The sequence below is a fragment of the Tupaia chinensis genome, unplaced genomic scaffold (genome assembly GCF_000334495.1).
Source record: "Tupaia chinensis unplaced genomic scaffold, TupChi_1.0 Scaffold000549_1, whole genome shotgun sequence".
NCBI lineage: Eukaryota > Metazoa > Chordata > Mammalia > Scandentia > Tupaiidae > Tupaia > Tupaia belangeri.
In genome coordinates, this window is record NW_006160061.1 from 2461679 (window position 1) to 2485924 (window position 24246).

Sequence of the window (24246 nt, forward strand, 5' to 3'; positions counted from 1 at the left end):
TCAAGGCTGGAAAGAAGTTTAAAGTAAAAGGATTTTGCTTCTTTCCCCTTGTGAGCTCCCCCTGTCTACTTTTAGAGCAGCTCTAAAACCCTTCACCTAAGGCAAAGCTAATGTCGTGTTCTCCGCTGCTCACCTTTTTCATCACCACGCTTTCCTTCCTGTCCACAGTACAAATACAAGCAAGCCTATGAGCAAGCCAAAGGGAAGCACATCGGCTTCCGGAGCCTGGAGGACGACCCCAAGTTGGTGCACTTCATGCAAGTGGCCAAGATGCAGTCAGATCGGGAGTACAAGAAGGCGTACGAGAAATCCAAGACATCCTTCCACACCCCAGTGGACATGTTCAGTGTGGTGGCAGCCAAGAAATCTCAGGAAGTGGCCACCAATGCCAACTACAGGAATATAATCCATACCTACAACATGCTTCCTGATGCCATGAGCTTTGAACTGGCCAAAAACATGATGCAGATTCAGAGTGATGTACGTGAAAACCACAATGTTTGCAAAGTATCAACTCTGGCTAATAAAGCGAATGCGAGTATCCATAAGTGATGATACTTTGAAAATCCTCAAAGAAATTCATGGGCAATTTTCTATTGAGGCATTTTATTTGTTACCTTAAATCATATTTCTTTATTTTAACAAAAGGGAATCAGTTTTGGAAACTAAAGTCTTATTCTCTGTCACTGTTGTGCTGAGCATTGCTGAGTTCAGAATTCAGTGATAGCAAATGAAATTTGGTTTTTGAAAGATGTATTTAAAAAAAGATGTATAGGGACCAGCAGTTAGCATAATGGCTATGTCACTGAACTCCCATGTAGTCGACCGCGGTTCGAGTCCCGGACCCAGTGGCTTAAACTCATGCTGGGTGTGTGTGCATGCGTGCCCAAGATGCCGAGAGGAGACTGGAGGAGAAGGGATTGTGGTGTGGCCATCCCCCCTGGGGGGTGATTTCTCACTTTCTGTCTCTCTGTTTTTCTGGCGAGCTCATGTGCCCTGTAGCAAAAAGCTCTAAAAAAAAAAAAAAAAAAAGATGTATTGATGGAAATATGTTTCAGAAAGAGGGTCACAAAGGTCATAGGCTGCTGATTGAGGAGTAACAAGGAAAACAGGAAATCCAGTCCGTTGGTAACTCCAGGCCCTCTCTTACAACCAACTTAAGCTTTCATTTCAGTGCTTTTAACTCTGAAACTGCCTATCTTACTTACTGATGATGAAATATTGAGGAGCTGATGGCTGTGGCCAATTGGTAAAGTAAAGGTGGAAAAGACAAACACTATGGAGAGCAAAAAATTTAAGAATTGAGCTAAAGTTGGACATCTGGAGGCTGAAGGAAGTGAATTTTTCTTTTAAGGTCTTAACGATAGCGTGTGTGCACTTACAGGAGAGAGACAATGAGAGGGAAAGTGAGAAATCACCCCTGGGTGGGGGTTTGTGGCCATGTCTCTATTCTTCTCCCAGGATTTTGGACATGCATGCAAATGCACCCAGCATGAGTGTCAAGCCTCCAGGTCTGGGACTCTAACCGTGGTCTGCCATGCGAGAGTCCAGCACCTTAACCACTGTGCCACTTGCTGGCCCTATAGAAGTGAATTTGAATTACGAACCCAAAGACCGTGTGGTATTTACGTTTCCCTTTGGGGGTGTAAAGCTGAGCTATTATTTGCCAGGGTGCTTAGAAGAAAGCAGCCACAGTACAGCTGTAAGCAGAAGTGTCAGCACTGAGGTGGGGAAGTGAGATTTGACATAGTACCAGTGGGTTCTGCATACTTGAGAAAATATTAACAGTTGTGAGTGGTCAAGGACTTAGCATGAAAGAGAAAGATGGGATTTCCGTACGTCACCCTATTAGCCAAGGGAACTTGGGAATTTTCACTAGATAATTAGGTCAGCATAGACACCCTTCTCAAGGCGATGATAGTCACATGACAGATTAATTTACTTAGTATATCTTTATGAAAACATTGAGAAAAACAGGCTGTAAAGCTATATGTGCTTATTTTTAATTTCTCATGTAAGAAAAAATTAAAAAGTAGAAAAAGATAAAAAGTTTAGGGATGGAACCAACCATTTGGCCTGGTGTTAAGGCAATTGGGTCCCACATGGCCAACTACGCAGTTTAAGTCCCATACCTGTTAGTTTGTCCATGCACGCCCAAAATCCAAAGAGGAGAATGGAGAAGTGATTGCAGTGTGGTCAATCCCCCTGGTGTATGCATTCTCACTTTCCCTCTCTCCTCCACTCTGTTTCCAGCAAGCACACACACCCTGTAGCAGATTTAAAAATAAAAAAGCTTAGAGATGAAAATGGCTGCAGTTTAATATACTACTTGTTGAAAACTGAAGTAGAAATGATGAAATATTAAACACTCATAATTCTCGAGAAGTTTTGACCTCCTCTCATTGTTGAATTGATCCTCTTTTGCAGAATCAGTACAAAGCTGACTATGCTGACTTCATGAAGGGCATTGGGTGGCTCCCTCTGGGCTCCCTGGAAGCTGAGAAAAACAAGAAAGCCATGGAGATTATTAGTGAAAAGAAGTACCGCCAGCACCCAGACACTTTGAAGTATTCCACCTTGATGGACTCGATGAACATGGTTTTGGCCCAGAACAATGCAAAAATTATGAATGAAGTAAGTCTTTCAATAATGTCCTGATGTGCGTTTATCAGAGTGAATCCAGCTGTAGCCTACATTATCTGTACAGGTTTTGCAACCACAGCTGCAGGGCATCATACTTGAGGGTTACTTTGTTTTGCAAAAGGGTTATGGGGCCGGGAACCAGCAGTTAGCGTAATGGCTATGTCGCTGGATTCCCACGTAGTCGACCGCGGTTCGTGTCCCGGACCCGGTGGCTTAAAACTCACGCCGGGCACGTGTGCGTGCGTGCCCAAGATCCCGAGAGGAGAATGGAGGAGAAGGGATTGCAGCGTGACCATCCCCCCTGGGGGGTGATTTCTCGCTTTCTGTCTCTATGTCTCTCTCTGTCTGTCTGGCGAGCGCACGCGCCCTACAGTGAAAATCTCTCCAAAAAAAAAAAAAAAAAAAAAGGGTTATGGGGCCAGCAGGTGGCAGATGGTTATAAGGCACTGGACTCTAACAGGCCGACCCTAGTTCAAGTTATGGACCTGGCAGCTTGAAGCTCACACCAGGCACATGTGTGTACATGCCTAAAATCCTGAAAGGAGAATATAGAAGGGAGTGTGGCACGGCCCTTCTCCCCCTCCCGGGGGGATAATTTCTCATTTTCTCTCTCTTTGTCTCTCCCACAAGTGCATTTGCTCTGTAGCAAAAATCTCTCTCTCTCTAAAAAATGGGAGATTATATAGTTAAAAAAAAAAAAAGACAGGAAGTATTCCTAATTAGTGCCCTCCCCAAATGTATTAGGTCATTGGTAAAATTATGATGTATTTTTCTGTTTTTCTATGCAAAAATGTGCCATGACTTTCCCACTGACCCAGTATAATGAACCACATTATCTCACAGATTTAACGAAATAAGTAGGGGCCCTCTTCTTAATGCCCATCTTGGACATGAGCCAGCCTTCCTAAAGTGAGGGTAAGCAGTTCATGCTGAACCAGCACATCACCTGGTAACAACTGGTGTTGCAGCAGCCTCTGCTGCAGTGCGATCAAAGAAAACACCGATTTTACGGCTGTAGCAGCACTCGGACCCAGGGCCTTCACGGGCCATCATGAAAGAAGTTGTGCTACCTCAGTGTTTTCTAGTATTGCTCATTCCTACATCCCTCAGAAAGCCTTACTGTAGTAAGGCTTACTTTTACATTTACTGACCATAAGGTAGCAGCAAGATCGACCTTGGACATCTGCTTTAAGGTTCAAAATAATCAGATAATTGCAACAGCGCCAGTTATATCATGTAAGTCACAATTAGAAATGCATTTGAAAAAAAGAAAAAAGTTACTTGGACATAAACATTTGCAGAAAATACTGGCCCTAGGTGCACTGGGGAGACGGAGCGTCACAGTAAGCCTCAGCATGAACCTGTTGGAGCCTCTGAAATGGGCTAATGTAACACGAAGGCCAATCCCCTTGGAAGGGACCCACGTAAAAGGCAAGGCATAAATGTCAGTGCTTCTTCTAGGATTTAGACTATAGAAGCCAGCAGGTGGTGTGGTGCATAGCTTATTGTGATTCGAGTTCTGAATCTGGCAGGACTTGCTTTCTTACTCTTTCTCTCTCTCTCTGGTGAGCACATGTGCGCTGTAGCAAATTTAAAAAACATAATAATAATAATGATAAATAAAATTAATAAATAATTCTTTTTAAAAAAGATTTAGAATCTAATCATCACCAGGATTTATTTATTTATTTTAAATAATTTTTTAAATTTAACTTTATTTATTTACCCATTTTAATTTGACCAGAAAGGGACAGAGAGAGAGAGAAAGAAAGAAAGCTACCAGGTCTGGGATGTGAAACATGGTTAACGATGTGGGAGTCCAATGCCCTTAACCACCACGCAACCTGCCAGCCCCGAGATAATATCTATTTTTAATATGTTAAGTTAGATACTTCCGGGGCTGGCAGGTGGTGTGGTGATGTGTGAACACTTTAAGGTAGAGACTTCCGGGGCTGGCAGGTGGTGTGGTGATTAAGGGCCCTGGACTCCCACATGACTGACCACAGTTCAAGTCCCGGACATAATGACTTGCTTTCTCACTTTCCCTCTCCCTTTCTCACTCTTGCTCTGTCCCTCTCTGGTCAATTAAATAAATAAATAAATTTACATAAGTCTTTAAAAAATAAAATTAGATACTTCCTGTGTTAGTGAGTAAATTTTCAGGATAAAGATGCCAAAATGAGAATCAGAAAAAAGCAAATGCTGACTTGGTGATTATCAGATCAAATCTTTTCATTGCAGAGTTGAAGAAAGTACAGTCCAGAGAGGTGATGCGCTGTCCCTAAGGACACACAGCAGGCCAATGGCTGGTCTGGACTGAAACACAAATTCTAATGACTGGCTCTTGCTTTCCTTACTAAAACTGTGCTATCCAGTGCTAAAACACCTGGTCCCATGTGGCAATTTATCTTTAAATTAAATCATATTAATGATTAAGTTCCTCAGTCCTGAGCGGCTAGGGGCTACTCTATCAGGTGGTACAATACATCCATCATTACAGAAAGTTCTACTGGGAGATGCCGGTCCAAAACAGAGATCAGAAAACTACTCTTGTTATAAATAAAAGTTTGTTGTAACACAGCCGCAACTGTTCATTTGCATACTGTCCTCGGCTGCTTTTGTACTGCAGCAGCAGAGATGAATAGCCCCTGATGGAGTCTGTACAACCCTAAAGCCCTGAGCTCTTTACTATCTGGCTCTTTACAGACAGGGCGCTGACTCTTGGTCTAGTAGGAGGTCATTTTTGTTGTAACTAAGCCTGGTCAAAATAGAGAGAGAACATTTTTCATATACCAGATTTGCAGTGATTAAAAAGTTATATTACAGAGACCGGCAGACAGCATAATGGTTACGTTGCTGGACTCCCATGTAGTTGACCACAGTTTGAGTCCCTGACCTGGCAGCTTGAAACCCATACTGGGCAATTGTGTGGGCGTGCTCAAAATCCCTAGAGGAGAATGGAGGAGAAGGGATTGAGTGTGGCCATCTCCCCAGGGGGTGATTTCTCTTTTCCTGTCTTTCTGTCTCTCTATGTCTCTGGAGAGCACACGTGCCCTATAGCAAAAAATCTCTCAAAAGAAATTGTATTATAGACAGTATCAGCAAGAGAGTTTATGTTAAAATTTAAAAATATTTGTTAAAATTGTTTTTAAAGAATTATTTTATTTAATGTTATTTATTTATTTATTTTAATTAGCCCAGAGAGGGATGCACATAGAGAAAGAGAGAGAGAGAGAGAGAGAGAGAGAGAGAGAAAGCAAGCCACCAGGTCCGAGACTCGAACCACAATCGACCATGTGGGGAGTCCAGTGCCCTTAACTAACACGCCACCTGCTGGCCCAAATATTTGTTAAAATTTTAAATTAAGATATTCATTACCCTATGAAAACCTTTATGTATGTATGCAAATACATATGTATTTGTGTGTGTATATGTATATATGTGTGTGTGTGTGTGTATATACATATATATTTATTGAAAATTTTTTTCAGCTTAGGGTTTCTGAAAGGAGATGCTGAGATAGAATTTGGTGTACAGGTATTTTTAGGTATCGGTGCATGTGGAAGGGAGGACTGTAGAGAGGGAGAAGTGGAGCAGTGATACAGGCCCAACAAAGCCTTGACTAATCCCATGGAGGGCTCTCGAATGCTGCCTGTTGTAAGTGTCCTGTGATGGGCTGAATAACCAGGTCTTTGATTTCTACTTTGATGCATCATTGGATGTGGCCCTGAGAAAGGCACGCTCTGAGCAAAGCAGCAGATCCCACCTGGAGACGCTGTCTGCCAAAAGTTGAGGCGACAGTCCTTCCTTGAGTGGGTGTCTTGGTGGCACATCTTAGAGATCATGGCATTATTGTTTGTAGGAGATAAAGAATGGAAACCACAACCCAATATCGATCACAGTGAGCTGATTAGGTCAATTGAATTGTACCTCAAAGGGAATACTATAGCTTTTTAAATGAATGAAGTAAATTATTTTTAGAAGGTTCCAAGATGTCTAACATAAGGAGTAAAAAAGCAAGATGTTGACTATTATATGTTATATGACATCATTTATATTTTTAAGAAGGATTATTTATGGGTTTTAATATGCACAGAAAGTGTTAGGACTGAAATAGCTCCAGGTTATAAGGTTAGTGGAGAGGGCACATTCTATGTTATATCCTCTCCAACATATTGTTTGAATGAGTACCTTTTCCATTGGTATTTATTTTTAAAACCCTGGAGACAGCAGGCGGCCTGGTGGTTAAGGCACTGGATTCCCACATGACCTACAATGGTTCAAGTCCCAGACCCAGTGGCTTGAAAATCACACTAAGCACGTGTGAGGGCACAGCCAAAATCCTAAGAGGAGAATAGAGGATAAGGAATTGTGATATGGCCATGCCCCCAAAGGGTGATTTCTCCCTTTCCTGCTCACTACCTCTATCTGGTGAGCCCATGTACCCTATGGCAAAGCCCTAAAAAAAATAATAAACCCCAAAACAAATAAAAAACCCAGTTAATAACAATATATAGAAGATTGACATACATGTACAAATGTGTATATATATATATATATATACTTTCTACTCTAGCACCTCTACAAACAAGCATGGGAGGCTGACAAGACCAAAATTCACATCATGCCTGACATCCCCCAGATTATTTTGGCAAAGGCAAATGCAATTAATATGAGTGATGTAAGTATAATTTCCTCTTTTCTTATCATTCGTTCCAGCCTCTTTGAATGAGCAAAAAGGAGATGAACTAATTAAGGTCTTTCTCAATTATGAGAGTAAATATTAAAAATAATGGTGGAGGGCCAGCAAGGGGCATGGAAGCTAAGGCACTGAATCCCACAGAGTTGGCTGTGTGGTTGCAGTTCTGACCCAGCAGCTTGGGTCACACTGGGCATATTCTCCAAGTGGAGAATAGAGGAGAAGGGATTTCAGAGTGTCTGCCCCCCCGGGGGTGTGATTTTTCATCTATCCACCCCAACCCTATCTCTCTGTGGTGAGTGCATGTGCCCTATAGCAAAAACAAAATAAAATAATGATAGTGGAAACATAATTTTTAAAATGGTAGAAATCCAGGGAACCAGCAGTTAGCGTAATGGCTGTGTCGCTGGACTCCCCTGTAGTCGACCGCGGTTCATGTCCCGGACCCGGTGGCTTAAAACTCACGCCGGGCGCGTGTGCGTGCGTACCCAAGATCCCGAGAGGAGAAGGGATTGCGGCGTGACTATCCCCCCTGGGGGGTGATTTCTCGCTTTCTGTCTCTATGTCTCTCTCTGTCTGTCTGGCGAGCGCACGCGCCCTACAGTGAAAATCTCCCCCCCCCCAAAAAAAAATGGTAGAAATCCACAAAAGAGAATCTTTTACTTTCTAATCTTGCTTTGCTAAGGTTTGAAGAAGGCCTGTGGGTGAGCGCTGGCTGAACAGTCAGGAATTTGAAGAGTGATGGACCTTGTCCTAGGGGCAGGCTTTCTTGTCAAACTGGGATATTGGGGGAAACAGGGACAGAGGAAAAAGGAAAAGCAAAAGTACTAGAACCTTATTCTTAGAGGTTCCCTCTTCCACATTTTGAGATGGTCCTAAAGAAAGAGTTAAATGGAAAGGGAAAATGAGCAATTTGAAGAATTTGTGGCTAGTCCCATAATGATGAAGGTGCAGCATTTGTGAGAGAGCTCATTCACATTTTATTTCCTTTCTCATCCCAATCATTGATGCTAGGAAATCCTCTAATCTGACCCGTTTTTTTTCCTTTTCTTTGTTTGGATTCCACAGGGATTTGGAATATCTGACTTGTATTTTTCTTTTCTTTTCTTTTTTATTTTTTTTTTTGATAATAGAACTCACAAAGCTATATAAACAAATAATGTATATAAATGTCTATTGTAAAACAGTGAAGTTTATTTTGATGTAAGAATATGACATGTTGTAGTCATCTCTTAATTATAAAAAAAATCAATTAAAATCTCCTGGATTTTTATGTCTTTAAAATATATTTACAACCTCATAGAGACCAATGACTTTGACTTTTTCTGGTGGTTTCTTGAACGTATGTTTAATTTGTAGCAGATTTCTTTTTCAAACACAATTATGTTATTCATGAGCACATTCAGCCATTGAACCACCAGTGAAGCATTCTGCTGAAAAATTAAAAGGATGCCATGGTGATAGTTTGCTCTTCTAAAAATAAATCTTTTCTTTTCAGACAAGAACTATCCCCTTTTCTTCTCTTTACAGAAACTCTACAAACTTTCTTTGGAAGAGTCTAAAAAGAAAGGCTACGATCTCAGAACGGATGCAATTCCTATCAAAGCTGCCAAGGCTTCAAGAGATATTGCAAGTGATGTAAGTCAAAAAGAAAGCAGTTTGTAATCAGTTGAAATAATAGGAACTGAAATCTGAAAAACAAACAAACAAACAAACAAAAACTGGGCTATTTAAATATGGGGAGGGGGGAAGTGCCTACTAACAATAGTCTTACACTATTTTGTGAATGCTTGTGAGCCTTGCTTTTGTGTTTTCTCTGGTCTTTCTGGGGGAAAAAAAAAAAAAAAAAAGGGAATGCTAACCAGAGCATGACCCTCACAGATTATCCCTAACTCATGAGGTCTAGATGAATTTACTTTGAAATCTGTCACCAAGGCTAAGGCCTATAGAAACTAAAACCCTTCACCTTGTGTTCTTAGTGAAAGTCTTGGCTTGCTCTGGCCTTCTGCTTCTTAGGATCGAACTTTCTAACAGGATTTCTCATGTAGTGGTGTGCTAGGGTGCCCATGGTTTGAATTTTGCAAATCAGTTGCTATACCACTGGTGGTTTGACCTTACCTGCGGTGGAAATGTGTGCACCATAGAAAGAAGCAAGCAGTTCAGATTAGGACTTTCTTCCCCTTAGACAGCTCATGTTTCAGTACACCACTCGCATAACACAACACCTTCCTGAAACTCAATTCTTCCATTTGGTTGTTTCCACAAGAAATCCAGTGACTGCGAGAATGTGATGATGGGTTTATGAGAGGAGACGTTTCATAGCACTACTTCCTGGCCACCACAGTTGTACTTTCTGCCTCCTCTTCCATCTCTGTTCACCTTCCCTACCTATCCAGCCTGTCCTACTCCCTCCTACCATCCTGAGAACTCCAATCTTCTCCCTCTATTGTACTACACAGGAGTAATCTGGCTCTTCCGGCTCCTGCCTGTTAACCTGAACACTCCATCCCACAAGGAGATAGGTAGAAAAAGAACCTCTCCATGTATCAAGATCTCCCCTCTATGGAAGTTGGGATGATAAATACTAAAACTTCTTTCCCATTATATCAGTTAAGAGAGTCTTAAAAGAAGCTCCACAAATACAAAAGTACTCTAAGATTATACTGTTACCTCATATTGAACCTATTCTCATCAATAAATGACTAGCTAGATGATTTCTCAAGGCAGCATTAAATTTATACTTAGACTGTTCTGGTTTTTTCTGTCATTTTCTGTGTTCTTATTACCTTCTAAAGACCTCTCTAGCACCAAAAACAGAGTATGTGCTTAAGTCGATGTGGTGCATCACAAGACCTGGGTTCTCATTTTTAGTGACTTTAGCAGGTCACTCACTTCTCTGGGTCTCAGCTTGCTCATCTTTAAAATGGGAGCAGGAATCAGAACTTTGTTCCTATAGTTGTGTGTATAACATTACATACGTAAATGTGAAAAAGGTGTTTCACAAACCGTAGAGATCTACCAAGGATAATTTTACGTGAAATTAAAAATATTGACTCTAGAATGCTTTTTAGTCAAAGGAATTGCTTTGTGTGCATTTTTTTTTTGTTACAGTATAAGTACAAGTACAATTATGAAAAGGAGAAGGGGAAAATGGTTGGTTTCCGCAGTCTTGAGGATGATCCCAAATTAGTCCACTCCATGCAAGTGGCTAAAATGCAATCTGATCGGGAGTACAAGAAAAACTATGAGAAGACAAAGACCAGCTACCACACCCCTAAAGACATGCTCAGTGTCACGGCTGCCAAGGATGCTCAAGCCAACATCACCAACACTAACTACAAGCGCCTGATTCACAAGTACATCCTCCTTCCAGATGCAATGAATATTGAGCTGACCAGGAATATGGGGCACATCCAGAGTAATGTAAGGCCCTCTTCTCTCTGGGTGGTGGTTGGGAAGGGAAATCGCAATCTTACGTGCCATCCGTTTGTGTCTAAATTGACATGGTCAAGACGAATTTGCCTCCCTTGTCTTTATAGAATGAATATAAGCAGGACTACAATGAATGGTACAAAGGGCTTGGTTGGAGTCCAGCTGGTTCTCTAGAAGTGGAGAAGGCCAAGAAAGCAACTGAATATGCCAGTGATCAGAAATATCGCCAGCACCCTAGTAACTTCCAGTTTAAGAAGCTGACTGATTCCATGGACATGGTGCTTGCTAAGCAGAATGCACACACCATGAATAAGGTAGACTAGTTCCCCGACACTCCACTCCCAGGGGAGGAAAGGCGAGCAGGCAGGCTCTAAACCTCCTTCGGGAAATTTAATATCCCTTCTTCTCCATATTGGGATTTGGGGCATGCATATACTCTTTCCTGGCATGTTTCTTGAGTTACCAGGTCCAGACTAGAACTGGGCAGTTGGCCATGTGGGATTAGGCACCTTAACCACCATGCCACTGACAGGCCCCCAGCCCAATTCTTATTTCTTCCTTTTCTAACTGATTAGACATTATTTATATTGTTGATCACTATATCTTAAGTACTTTCAATCCATTCTAGAAGATGTAAAATATTTTTAAAATTATTGTTTGAAATTGGAGTGGATTTTTAGCGTCTTTTCTCAGTAATATGCTACTTTGTTTACTATTTCACATTTACTGCATTTAAGTATTTTGTTACACACACAGACACACACACACATTCTTATTTGTTCTTATTATTCAAATTTCAAGAGTCTTTTCTTATCTCTTCCCAGCATTTATATACTGTTGATTGGAATAAAGATAAGACCAAGATTCATGTGATGCCCGACACACCAGAAATTATACAAGCCAAGCAGAATAAAACACTATATAGTCAGGTAATGGTACATGATGAGTGCTTTTAAGTTTTGTCTTGAAACTTAAGTAGGTTTATGAAATGCTGAAATAGTAAATAAGTGACGTCAGTGCTGAAGTAATGAAAGCCAATGACGCAAACTATTTAGCCTAGGGATGTTGAAAATGCTGTAGTTAAAAGTAAGGGCTTCAGCATGCTCCGTGGAGGCAGGTACTATGTTTTACTTATCTGTGCTCATTGTGCTTGGTACAAAGTAGGAAATCAATAAATAACTATTGATAGAAAAGGTTGCATCAAGCAGAACTGGTATGAGTTTTAGATTTGCCATTTATGAGTTGTATGATATTGAGCAAACAGCCTATCTTTCTAAACTCCATTTCCTCATTCCTAAAATCAGGACCATACAAGTGCCTATGTTACTGGCTTCCTGTGACGACCATTTGAGAAATTCTATACCAGGTTCTCAGCACAGTCAATGTCTGGCCCATAGAAAGTACTGGATGGCTGATCCCTATTTTTATTACTACCCAGTTTTAACCTGGGTATATCCATTCAATGAATTTGGTTCAGAGAGTTTAAATCATTTATTGTAACTTGTAAAAAATTTATATCTTATATTACTTTTACCACTTAAATAACTAAAATTTTGTGACCTGATTTTCTTCTTGGTATCAGTTATTTTAATATCTTAACACCAGTGAGAAAGATACCTCATATACCTGATTTGTCCGGATTGCTTGTGAACAGCAGAAGACATACTTAAATACACCACTAGGGAGTCTCAGAGCCAGAAAGAAAGAAAGAAAAAAAAAAAGTTGTGTGTGATATTAAGTCAGTGCATTTTCTTCCCTACTATAAACAGCCTATTTTGGTTTTGTCAATATTTTTAAAGATAGGGTAAAAAATGTTAGAATCTGATATCTATTTTCTGTGTAAATGTTGGTTTAAAATCTCTTGGGATATTTAATGGACACAGAATAATGCTGAAGAATTTCTTCAATTTTCAGAAACTCTATAAACTTGGATGGGAAGAAGCTTTGAAGAAAGGCTATGATCTCCCACTTGATGCAATTTCCGTACAGCTGGCCAAAGCTTCCAGAGACATTGCTAGTGATGTAAGTTTAACGTCCTCTGGTGAGCACATGCACCCTTTGGCAACGACAATAACAAACTAATTGATGTAGTGATGAACCTAAGGCAATAAGGATGTTAGTATGTTTCCTAGAAAGTAAGTTCAGTTAAAGTTATGCGCCCAAGATCATTTGGGAATTTAAAAAATAGCATCAATAATTTATTACCAACAGAAGATATAATAGTATTTTATTTTTTTCACATGAATCCATTAGTTAGAATATTTTAAAGTCTTAATCTAAAATTGCATTAACTATAAATGAACTTTCTCACCATTATAGACATTATATCTTCTTTCCATTTCAAACAGTTCTTATATCAATAAAATTTCAGAAAATTAGGGCTATTTTTATGAGTACTTAATTTTTATTTAGAATTATTTAATTGTACTTATTTATTTTTTTTTTAAATTTTACCAGAAAGAGAGACAAAGAGAGAGGGAAAGTGAGAAAGCAAACCACCAGATCTGAGACTTGAACCACAGTTGACCATGTAGAAGTCCAGCACCTTAACCACCACACCATCTACCTGGCCTATGAGTATTTAATTTAATAAATTAGAACCCTAGACTTTAGCATTAGAAGGTAACATAAAGGTTATGTAACCCAGCTTCCCACTCAACATCTCCAGTAGTGTATGGATACTCACAAATAAAAATTTTGTTTTTTTTTTCAGGTAGGTATTTTCCTCATGGGATCATCTCCAACTGTCATATACTTTCCTGTTTCTACCTAGTTTACTGATCAGCTCTAGACTTCTATTCTAGAACATCACAAAGTAGCTTATTTCTTCTTGCATTTGATATCTCTTCAAACATTTCAAGTGTCTGCCTTGTTTTCCTTTCAACTTGGTTTCATAAGCTCTCAGATTTTCTGATTATCCTATTTGTGATTTATCTTATCTTTTCAAAGTCCCTCTCAAAATAAAGTACTTCAGAATGTAGTGTTTCTTTCTATAGGATATCAGGCCATTGTCAATGAGCTGATGGCAAACCTTTTTCTATGCCCTGTCTGGAATCTATGGACATTTATGTTATGTTTTCCATAATAGTTTTGTCAAATTGCCCATGGTTAACTCAAAGCCCCGAGTGTGTGTATACACATAACCATGAAGCCAGGTGTTGTAAGAGAGTAGAACCTACCTCAGTGAGGTGTAGTACGCGCTCGATGCCTAACATCAAGTAGTGCTATTGTTACAGTGGGTATCACTATTGCTATTATCATGTGGCACTAAGTAAATGTTTTCTGCTTGGATATCATTTGTACTCTCTTCAGTTTATGTAGTTCATTTTGACTCCTGAGCACTTGTAGAGGTTTTTTTCTAATCTAACATATTTAGCTGTTTTAAGCAGCCTGTGTATGAAAGTCATGGACCTCTAACAGGACAGTAATATGACATGGCCATGTGGCAAACCACTAAAAATCTGGCTATTTTATAAATTCATATACATGACTAGTTCTTTCCTCTAAGTCAATTATTTTTCTAATTTCTCAGCCACTCAGCCTATATTTGCCCCAGTATGGACATCAATCCCACAAACAAGAGCTTTATTAAATATTATCCTGAAGCATGCATGTCTGCTTTTAGTTGGAATTAAGGTCTCATTATGACCTCTCTTGTTACTCAACTACATTAGGTGTTTTTGAAAGCCTCCACTTGATTAAGTAACTAAACATTATTTACTAAGTTAACATAGACATGCCTTCTCTTAAGCCTAATTTGGCCTTTCTTTATGTTAATAACATAACCATGTACCCTCTGATTTCAGTTTAAATACAAACAAGGCTACCGAAAGCAACTTGGCCACCATATTGGATTCCGGAGTTTGCAAGATGACCCAAAGCTTGTGTTGTCCATGAATGTAGCCAAAATGCAGAGCGAAAGAGAATACAAGAAGGACTTTGAGAAGTGGAAAACCAAGTATACCAGCCCAGTGGACATGTTGGGAGTGGTGCTGGCCAAGAAATGTCAGGCCTTGGTTAGTGATGTGGATTACAAGAACTACTTACATCAGTGGACATGCCTGCCTGATCAGAATGATGTTATTCAAGCTAAAAAAGTTTATGAACTACAAAGTGAGGTAAGTTTCTATTAAATTCAATAGTTGTTACTTCATATTTCACATGAACAGCCATCATATCATAGAGAAGCAGAAACTAGAGTGAAGAATTATTATTAAAAATCAAAATGCATCTCTTAGTCAAGGGTCGAGGGTGAGAATGGGATTTCAATGGCTTGTGTTGTCTTTTCACAGAATATATATAAATCTGATCTTGAGTGGCTGAAAGGCATAGGATGGAGTCCCCTGGGTTCTTTGGAGGCGGAAAAGAACAAGCGAGCTTCAGAAATCATCAGTGAGAAGAAATACCGTCAGCCTCCAGATAGAAACAAGTTCACTAGCATTCCTGATGCCATGGATATAGTTCTGGCAAAGACAAATGCCAAGAATAGGAGTGATGTGAGTAACTCTTTGGAAATAAATGAAATAGATTATAGCGCCTGCTACCTGGTAATTCCTCAATAGCATCTGAGTAGAACAGCAAAACATTGCGTCACACAACACAAACTAATGTTTTATATTGGGTTGCTTTATTTGAATTATCATTGACCCTATACTAAATTATGTCAAAATGGATTAATGTCTGGGGCCAGCAAATGGCATGATGGTTAAAGTGCTGGATTCCCACATGGCCGACCACTGTTCACTAGACCTGGTGGCTTGAAAATCTTGCTGGGTACATGTGCATGTGTGCCCAAAGTCCCTGGAGGGATGGAGGAGAAGGGATTGTGGTGTGGCCATTCTCCCTAGGGGGGGTGGTTTCTCACTTTTCTTCTCTCCGTCTCTCTCCAGTGAGCATGAACCTAAATAAATGGCAAGAACCTAAATAAAAATAAATAAAAACGGGTCGATGTCAATTTTTGTTATACAAAGCTTTTTTAGTTAACCAAAATATACTGAGGAAACTATTGAATGTAATTTTTTCTCTTTGATACTTCAGTGCGTTAAAGACTCAGATTTTTCTGATGGGATAGGGGGCAAATTTCTGAGTACCTTACACAGGCACAGTTCAAACTTTATAAAATGCACATTTTTTGCAAAGCGATTATAACATATTTGGTATAGTTTATTCAAGATAAATGGATAATTCTATGTCACAGAAAATAAGTATATACCCCATCTTCAGTTTATTTTCTCCTCTAGCACTGACATCAGTGTCTGGCACGTAGTAGGTGCTCGATGTAATTTAATGAATTAAATAAATAAAAGCGAGCAGACTGGTGTAATTCTACACAAAGGAGAAAACTACTCACTGTCACTCACCTAAAAACTTAACCCTGAATATGACAAAGTTGAATTATATGCACAGAGATTCTGTAGCTTTAAGAAAGTTTAAATGGATATATAATAATATCCATCTGGGTCTTAGGAGGACCTAAAGATATATACTATATATGGTATGCTATATATTTATATTTTGTATAGAGAATTTTTCCAAAATTGATGGTCAATATTGATATTATGAATGTTCAAGCATTGCTTCTTCACTTTTTATTTTTATGATGTTAGTTTGAATCCAAAAGGCTGATTAGCATAGCAACAAAATTATGCGAAGTATTTTCCCATTTCTTGAAATCTGAGTTTCTTTTCTCTCTTTGAACAAGGCTGTTCAAAAGGTGAACTAAACTACCATCATGACCTAAGAAGAAACCCTGGGTCCTAAAGTTTATCAATATAAATGTCCCAGGACTTTAGGTCAATCAATTCTCCCAACAGTGTGTCCTAGTAATAGGAATGCTGAGATACTGGTCCTCTTTGGCCTAAGGCTAGGCAGGCAGAACCTGGGCCAACTTGGTTTTTGAGCTCTCTGTCTCTCCTTTTGAATACATATTCTGATAAACAATATTAGCATTTTTCTCTGTGTTCTCTGGGATGAAAGTGGCACATGCCATTGAAGAAATGATCTAGTTTAGTGGTTCTTAACCAGGGACAATTTTGCCCCACAGAGACATTTGGCAGCACCTAGAAACAGATTCCGTTTTCCCAGGTTGAAAGTGGCATGCTACTGGCACCTAGTGGATAGAAGCCAGGGCTGCTACTGAACATCCCACATTGCACAGGACAGCCCCAGCACCAGAGAGCATCCAGTATACAAAATCCATAGCTGTGAGGTCGAGAAACTATGGTGTTACTTAACAGGAAGGTTGGTGCAGAGCTAGATAACTGCATATAGACGTTGACAAACCTGCCTCTGTTGGTCCTGATGGTCCTAATCAGCTTCTTTGGGTTCCATCGACTTCAGTAAAAATAATCAGGAAGGAGCAAAGCACCAGCTCCACACTTATGCTGTGCACCGTGAAGGGAAATTGACAAGCCCAAGGAATCAATTAGACTAAAAAGTGTTCCATTGAAATCATCTAGAAAAGTGGAAAAATAGTACCAGTAGTTCACATAATCACACTGTATACATAAATGTATATGTGTATCTTCCTTCAGATTCCCCAAATGTTAACACTGATCATATTTGTTTTCTTTATCTCTCATCCTCTTTCTCTTCCTTATATCTGAATCTTTGCGTAGCTATATCTTCTATATCTTTATATGAGAAAATAAGTTGCTCTGTGATGATACTCCGCCCCTAAATATTTCAGTGTGTATTTTCTGAAAATAGGAACAGTCTCTTACATAACCACCATGCAGTGATCAAAATCATGAAATTGATGTTGACACAGTAATAATCTACAGAATTTATTCAACTTAGGCCCTTTAGAAGAAAAAAAGCAGCTCTGGTCCAGGATCAATCCAAGATAACACACTGCCTTGGCTCTCCTTTACACTGGACTGATTCTCATTTCTTTGTCTTCCACGTGTCTTCTTGACATTTGTGAGTGGGTCAGTTGTTTTGCAGAATCTCTTTCTGTTTGGGCTTTCTCATGGGTCCTCATGATGAGATTCAGATTTATGTGTTATCAGGTGTATGTCTTACAACAGCAGGGCATCACCAGTTGTGTCTTCTGCCATCCAGCATGTCAGGAGACACTCGATATCCACTCAGTACATGATGATCATGTTAACTTTGTTCATATGGCTCAAGTGGTTGCCAGGTTCCTACACTGTCACATTATGATTTGATCCTTTGTAATAGATAGACATCTTGTAGGGAGGCTTTCTGATACTATGGAAACATCCTGTTTTTCATCAAACTTACTACTCCTAGTTTTAGTAAATCAATGAGATTTTTGTCTAGGTCTTTTTATCTTCTGTTGAAGACAGATGTAAGGATGGCTTGGACACACATCCAAGAGATCCTGGTAAATGACCAACCAAAATCCTTTTCACAATTCTAATTCTCCAAAATAATTATGAGGTATAACTATAAATAATAAACTGCATAGAAAATGAGACTTCTCAATTTGTAGGCTTATTTAGAATAAGTTATCTCTTGAGTAGATGAGGGCTTCCCAATTAACACTGAGGGGGACTTTTATAACCCAAAAGATAGAGAGCTCTCTTCCATCTGGTAATAATGACAAAGATTCTAATTAACTGTGTTGATTCCTCATAGGTATGGTTATCTCAAACTTTGAAAAGATGATCCATAATCTATATTTGGAAAAGCAGTCATGTCCTAAATAAGTCAAGAAATAATGCAGCTATTTTTTGCTTATGTTTTCTGCTTTTATTATCCATTATGATGTTTAATTCAGATGAATTTAGTAATTCTGTTTGAAGCCAACTATGTCATTCACTAATCTTACATCACCATTGAAAAGTTCTTATTTTTCTTTTTAGAGACTTTATAGAGAAGCTTGGGACAAGGACAAGACTCAAATCCACATCATGCCTGATACACCTGACATTATTCTGGCTAAAGCAAACTTAATCAACACAAGTGATGTAAGTTTCCAAATCTAGTATGTGTTTTCAGAAAGTTCATTTTCATTGCTTTTAAGTCAGTGAATTTGTGTGGATTTGTTTTTAAATCCCTGAATCATTTTAAACAATAAACTACATGGGTGGGCCATCAGATAGCGTAGTGGTTACATCGTTAGACTCCCACATGGCCACTTATGGTTTGAGTCCCAGATCCAGTAGCTTGAAAATCACTCCAGGTACATGTATGTGCGTGTGCCCAAGATCCCAGGAGGAGAATGGAGGAGAAGGGATTGTGTCATACCCCGGGGGGATGATTTCTCATTTTCTCTCTGTCCCTCTCTCCAGTGAGAGTATGTACCCTAAGGAAAAAAAAAAAACTCTAAAATTAAATTAAATTCAAAAGATAAACAAGTGACTGAGAGATTCCTCATTCACTAGTTTTTAGACTGAACATCAAAATGTTGGTACTCCCTATTTCAGGCAGAATGGGAGAAGGGGTTTTCTGTATTCCCTGTTCTTTGCATTCCATTATCATACATATTATCATAATGTAATGGTTATTTCACTCCCCTATGTGAGCAGATGCTCCTTTCCAGCAGAGACCATTCTTGCTGGATCTTCAGTGCTTAGCTAACATTGTGCCCGACACATGGCAGATTCTCAATGAAATCATGAATCTGTGGACCGACAAAACTCATGCCAGAGAATTTCATTTTCATTTTTATTGTCATCATAGCGTAATCTTCTAAAACCTACAAATCTATAAACTTAAAGATGAAATATTATAAAAATAAATTCTAAACTCTAATTGAATAACTTAAACATTGCATCTTATTTTGACAACATGTCCCTTGCTTTTTTTTTTGACCAGTGCAGTCAATATTATGAAATTTTTTTGAGTTTTGCCACTTTGTAGCATTCTAGATAACATTTTGTTTGTACTTTCTATAGAGTGAAAGAATTATGTTAAATAAACCTAGGATTAAAATGCAAAATAAAAGGAAGAATAAAAAAGATTTAAAATATAGGTATAAGTCCAAGATCATAGGTGTTTTAAAGAGTCTAATTTTTTGGGACCAGCAGTTAGCATAATGGCTATGTCTCTGGACTCCCACGTAGTCGACCGCGGTTTGCATCCCAGACCCGGTGGCTTAAAACTCAAGCCGGGCGCGTGTGCATGCGTGCCCAAGATCCCAAGAGGAGAATGGAGAAGAAGGAATTGTGATGTGGCCATCCCCCCTGGAGGGGTGATTTCTCATTTTCTGTCTCTCTGTCTCTTTCTGTCTGTCTGGCGAGCACATGCGCCCTATAGCAAAAACCTCTCAAAAAAAAAAAGTCTAATTTTTGGAGAAAAGTTCACTTAAATCATATTCTGTTATCCAATTATGTCATGAAGACACAAATTATTTCACTTAAGCTCTTTAAGTTTAATATTTAAACTTTCTTCAAAGAATCTAAATTTTATTTTTAAGTTTTTGCCGTAGGGCATGTGCACTCACTGAAGAGCGACAGAGAAAGACTGAAATCACACCCCAGGGGATGGCCATGCTGCAGTCCCCTCTTCGAGTCTTTTCTCGGGATTCTAGGCACATGTGCACACATCCAGCATAATTTTTAAGTCATTAGATCTAGGGCTCAAACTGTGGTCAACCATGTGGGAATTCAGCACCTTAACCACAATGCCACCTTCTGGCCCCAAAATAATCTCATATTTAAAAAATTATAAAGGACCCTGCATTTTTTAAAGAATTATTTTATTATTTAACTTTATTTATTCATTTGTTTTAGTTTGACCAGAGAGGGACAGAGTGAGAGAGAGAGAGAAAGAAAGAAAGTGAGAAAGCAAGTCACCAGGTCCAGGACTTGAACCACAGTCAGCCATGCAGGAGTCTAGCACTCCTAACCACCATGCCACCTGCTGGCCCCAGGACCCTGTATTTTACCCAGAGATGTAGATTCTGCTTTGGGTGACCCTATACTGTAAAAGGGATGCTATTTTCTAATTCATCAGCTGCATGGAAGGCGTAACCCCTTAGGCATGATTTTTTTTTCCCCACCAGAATAGTTAGGTGGAAAGGCAATGCATCTTTCCAACAAAACTTCTAAGGAAACACTCGACGTTAATTAGAAAGTAGCACCTAAATGATATTTCATTTCATTTCTCTATCAATTTACCTCTGCCTCATTCTTATAAGAACTGGAAAAGAGGTGACATTTAATTTTGCTAGTCTAGATATTCAAACAGCTTTAAAATTTTAAACAGGATCCCTAGCATCAATGGGCATAATTTCCAATTACATTGGGATATTCTAGAATACATATATTCCTCTCATGAACTCTTGAAATATTTAGCACACTATATTCATTATGCTGTAGTTGTTTATGGAGAACAGTTTTCCCAAAGCAATCTTGTGTCTCTTAACAGAAACTCTACCGAATGGGTTACGAAGAGCTGAAGAAAAAAGGTTACGACCTTCCTGTTGATGCCATACCAATCAAAGCAGCCAAAGCATCCCGGGAAATTGCCAGTGAAGTAAGACTTTATCCCCTGTTGATATGAATTTGATTGTAATTTATCACTTCAAAGCAGCCTCAGTTTAATTTGAAACTGAACAGACTCTTCTAAGGGTAACAAATTAAGACAGTGAAATGACCCCAGCTATGAGTGTGGGAGGGGATAAGATCAAGGATGCATTTATTATGTCTGGAACTGGTAGCTGAATTTAACCTTTAGTCTCTCTTATCAAAAAACTGAAACCTGTGGCTGTCTAAGCTTACCAAAATATTTAGAGTGAATGTGTTTTTTAATTTGCCATAGAGATGGCAACATGAGTAAATTTTGAAAGGACTGACATAAATTTTTTTTCCCTTTAGTACAAGTATAAAGATGGTTACCGCAAGCAGCTGGGCCACCACATCGGGGCCCGGAACATTAAGGACGACCCCAAGATGATGTGGTCCATGCACGTGGCCAAGATCCAGAGTGACAGGGAGTACAAGAAGGACTTTGAGAAGTGGAAGACCAAGTTCAGCAGCCCGGTGGACATGCTGGGGGTGGTGCTGGCCAAGAAGTGCCAGACCTTAGTGAGTGATGTGGACTACAAGAACTACCTGCACCAGTGGACCTGCCTGCCCGACCAGAACGACGTGATCCATGCCCGCCAGGCCTACGACCTCCAGAGTGATGTGAGTCTAAGGCTTCCCTTTGGCCAAAAGTCCTTGTCTGCTTTCCTATTAAAGTTCCCCTAAAGTGAGAGGAGCCAAGTGTAAGTGAGTTCTACTTTCTGGACTAATGCCCAAACTCCATCCAATCACTCAGACATCTGAGACAGCATTACATCACAAAGAAACCCCAGCAAAGCCCCCATTGCTTCGGTAGAAGCATCTAGATTTTTGACCTATGCAATCAAAGACTTGACTTGTTAACTACATGCTTCTGTTTAGAATATTGTTTTTAATATACTTCTAATCAAAATATTTTGTTGATTTATAATTCATACCAAAATTTAAAAATATTCCAAGAATTTAAGCATTAAAGTAAATATCGTAGGTTATAGGCACAGTGGCATATGCTGCTGAGACGCTATGCTCTACAGGTTGGGACCACATGAGAGGTTTGAATTCAATTTCTAGTCCAACGTAAAGGCCAGGCACAGTGGTATGTGCCTGTAATTTCAGCAAATCAGGAGGAATCATGAGCTCACAGCCAGCGTAGGCAACATAGAGGGACACTGTATGAGAGCTGGATATGCTGGCGGGTTTCTGTGGTCCCAACTGGGAGGCTAAAGCAGGAGGATCACAACATAGCAAGAAACTGTCTTTAAAAATATACACACACAGGGCCAGCAGATGGCATAACAGTTAAACTGCTGGGCTCCCGCATGGCCAACCACGGTTTGAAACCCAGACCTGGTAGCTTGAGAATCACACTGAGCATATGTGCATGTGTGCCCAAAATCCCAGGGGAAAGGATTCTGGCATGGCCAACCCACCCCCTCCCCCCCGAGGGGGACAATTTTTCACTTTCCTTCTCACTGTCTCTGTCTCTCCCTCTCTCTCCAGCAAGTGCATGCGCTCTAAGGCAAAACCTCTAAAAATAATACACACACACACACACACACACATACACATATACACTCGTGTATATATGTATACAGCACCTGCAGTGCTGATGGCAAGTTTGGATCCCTGGATTGGCTTAAAAATAGGCAAAGCAGGTGCATGTATCCCCAAGATTCCAATGAGCTGGAGAGTCATGGAAAGGGGATTGCTGAGTGACCAAATGCTATCGAGGGTGCTTCTCTTGACTCTGCTTCTCTATGGCTCTCTCTCATACACATGCAAGTGTTTTCTATCATGAATAAAATGAATAATAATAAACATATAGGTACACACATATACTGAGTTGTTGGAGAAGTCATGATGTATTTTTCTATGTGTTTCTGTGCAAAAATGCGTCATGACTTTTCTGATGACACAGTATAATTGAAAGATAATATAAGCTGTTATTACTTTAGGGGCACTTGCTTACATTTAATGATTTGTCACTTGCAATTTCAGAATTTGTACAAGGCTGATCTTCAGTGGCTGAAAGGCATCGGCTGGATAACTAGTGGTTCTCTCGAGGATGAGAAGAACAAAAGAGCTACCCAGATTTTGAGTGACCATGTTTACCGTCAGCACCCCGATAAATTAAAGTTTTCCCTCCTTATGGACTCTATGCCAATGGTTTTGGCAAAAAACAATGCTATTACCATGAACCATGTAAGTCTTTTATTTGAAGGAGGGTTTAGTAGTTTTTAATCTATGGAAATACTGAAATTTATTTCTATAAAAGAAAATCCACGTTCTATTTTTTTGCTTAGCATTAAAGTGGTTTTAAATTACATGTCAGGCTTCTTACTGATATAAAATATGTAGACCCAAATGTGTCACAAATACCAACTCAGAGCAGAACTCTTTTTTTCTTGCTGAGAATCAGAATATCCATGTGTGTCCATTCGTACCGGACAGTACTTCTCATGTCTTTCTGTCTGTTTTAGCGCCTCTATACAGAAGCTTGGGATAAAGATAAAACTACTGTCCATATTATGCCAGACACCCCTGAAGTTCTACTAGCTAAACAAAACAAAATAAACTACAGTGAGGTAAGCAATACATTCACGTTGCATGATATGTTTTCCTTACACTCAAGCTAATAACTCAAACTTATAGTGACTTGTGTCTGTTTCAGAAATTATATAAACTTGGCTTAGAAGAAGCCAGGAAGAAAGGCTATGATATGCGACTGGATGCCATTCCCATCAAGGCGGCCAAGGCCTCCAGAGATATCGCCAGTGAAGTAAGTGCACCTGAAAAGCATGGCTTAGCTTTAGCTCAACGATTTCTTTCTCTCTCCTGGACCTATTTATAGGAGAACACGTAAGCTATGAGGTTAAAGCTGTTCCTAATAGTTTTTTTCACAGTACTTTAAAATAATGGTAATGAAATTCTCAATACAAAGGCTAAATTCTAGCTATTGGGTCTATAGCAAAAAGCATTTCAGAACATGTCCATTTC

The 24246-nt window shown here is 39.5% G+C and overlaps 1 protein-coding gene across 2 annotated transcripts in view; it reads left to right on the forward strand.

Moving 5' to 3' along the window:
• The window catches only part of NEB (nebulin), a 234272-nt gene that overhangs the window by 70191 nt on the left and 139835 nt on the right, over positions 1–24246 (forward strand). For both annotated transcript variants that reach the window (XM_027775357.1, XM_006157632.1), the window contains exons 43-58: positions 169–480; positions 2428–2634; positions 7220–7324; positions 8873–8980; positions 10454–10765; positions 10882–11088; positions 11599–11703; positions 12689–12796; positions 14581–14892; positions 15067–15270; positions 18604–18708; positions 21113–21220; positions 21562–21873; positions 23248–23451; positions 23730–23834; positions 23921–24028. In XM_027775357.1, coding sequence (XP_027631158.1) covers positions 169–480; positions 2428–2634; positions 7220–7324; positions 8873–8980; positions 10454–10765; positions 10882–11088; positions 11599–11703; positions 12689–12796; positions 14581–14892; positions 15067–15270; positions 18604–18708; positions 21113–21220; positions 21562–21873; positions 23248–23451; positions 23730–23834; positions 23921–24028 — 2922 coding nt within the window. The remainder of the gene's footprint in view (positions 1–168; positions 481–2427; positions 2635–7219; positions 7325–8872; positions 8981–10453; positions 10766–10881; positions 11089–11598; positions 11704–12688; positions 12797–14580; positions 14893–15066; positions 15271–18603; positions 18709–21112; positions 21221–21561; positions 21874–23247; positions 23452–23729; positions 23835–23920; positions 24029–24246) is intronic.